Source organism: Bison bison, unplaced genomic scaffold, assembly GCF_000754665.1.
Source record: "Bison bison bison isolate TAMUID 2011002044 unplaced genomic scaffold, Bison_UMD1.0 scf7180017864204, whole genome shotgun sequence".
Taxonomy (NCBI): domain Eukaryota; kingdom Metazoa; phylum Chordata; class Mammalia; order Artiodactyla; family Bovidae; genus Bison; species Bison bison.
Window position 1 is genome coordinate 424120 of NW_011494776.1, and position 510 is coordinate 424629.

Here is a 510-nt window from a genome sequence, read left to right on the forward strand (position 1 = left end):
CCGAGGGGCCCGACCCTGCCTCCCCGCGGGGGGGGCGGCGACAGTCCTTGCCTTGGTCCTGCGCCGCCGCCTCTCCAGGACTCCCGAACCCTCTCCCGCGGGAACCCTCGCCCTCCTCGCACCCCGTGAGTTCGGCCGCCGCCGCTTCGAGTGCGTCCAGCAGCAGAAAAGTGTCCTCTGCGGGCTCGTACACATCGCTGAAGTCGCCGCGGCCCACATGCCCATGCAGCGGCGTTGGGAAGCTGGGCGCCGCCATCTTTTCCCTCCTCGGGCCGGCGCGCGTGCGCCAAAGTTGCGCATGCGTACGTGCAAGGGCGCGGGCTTGGCCGTCGGGGTGGGGCACCAGGGGCGGCGAGGAGCCGCCCGTAGGGCTGGTCTGTGGGTGTCTTTCCATTGCTATAACTGGACAGCTGTATAATCTGCAACTACTCACGTTTGTTTCCTTCTTTCGAATATTAAATTTTATTTTAGTTTATGGACTAGCGCTGGGTAGAGGCAGCCTTTGTTGTT

At 63.9% G+C, this 510-nt stretch overlaps 1 protein-coding gene across 2 annotated transcripts in view; it reads right to left on the minus strand.

Moving 5' to 3' along the window:
• Positions 1 to 264, minus strand: part of N6AMT1 (N-6 adenine-specific DNA methyltransferase 1 (putative)) — a 13982-nt gene extending 13718 nt beyond the window's left edge. For both annotated transcript variants that reach the window (XM_010844672.1, XM_010844673.1), the window contains exon 1: positions 123 to 264. In XM_010844672.1, coding sequence (XP_010842974.1) covers positions 123 to 256 — 134 coding nt within the window. In that variant the 5' untranslated portion in view covers positions 257 to 264. The remainder of the gene's footprint in view (positions 1 to 122) is intronic.
• Between the last annotated feature and the right edge of the window lie 246 nt (positions 265 to 510).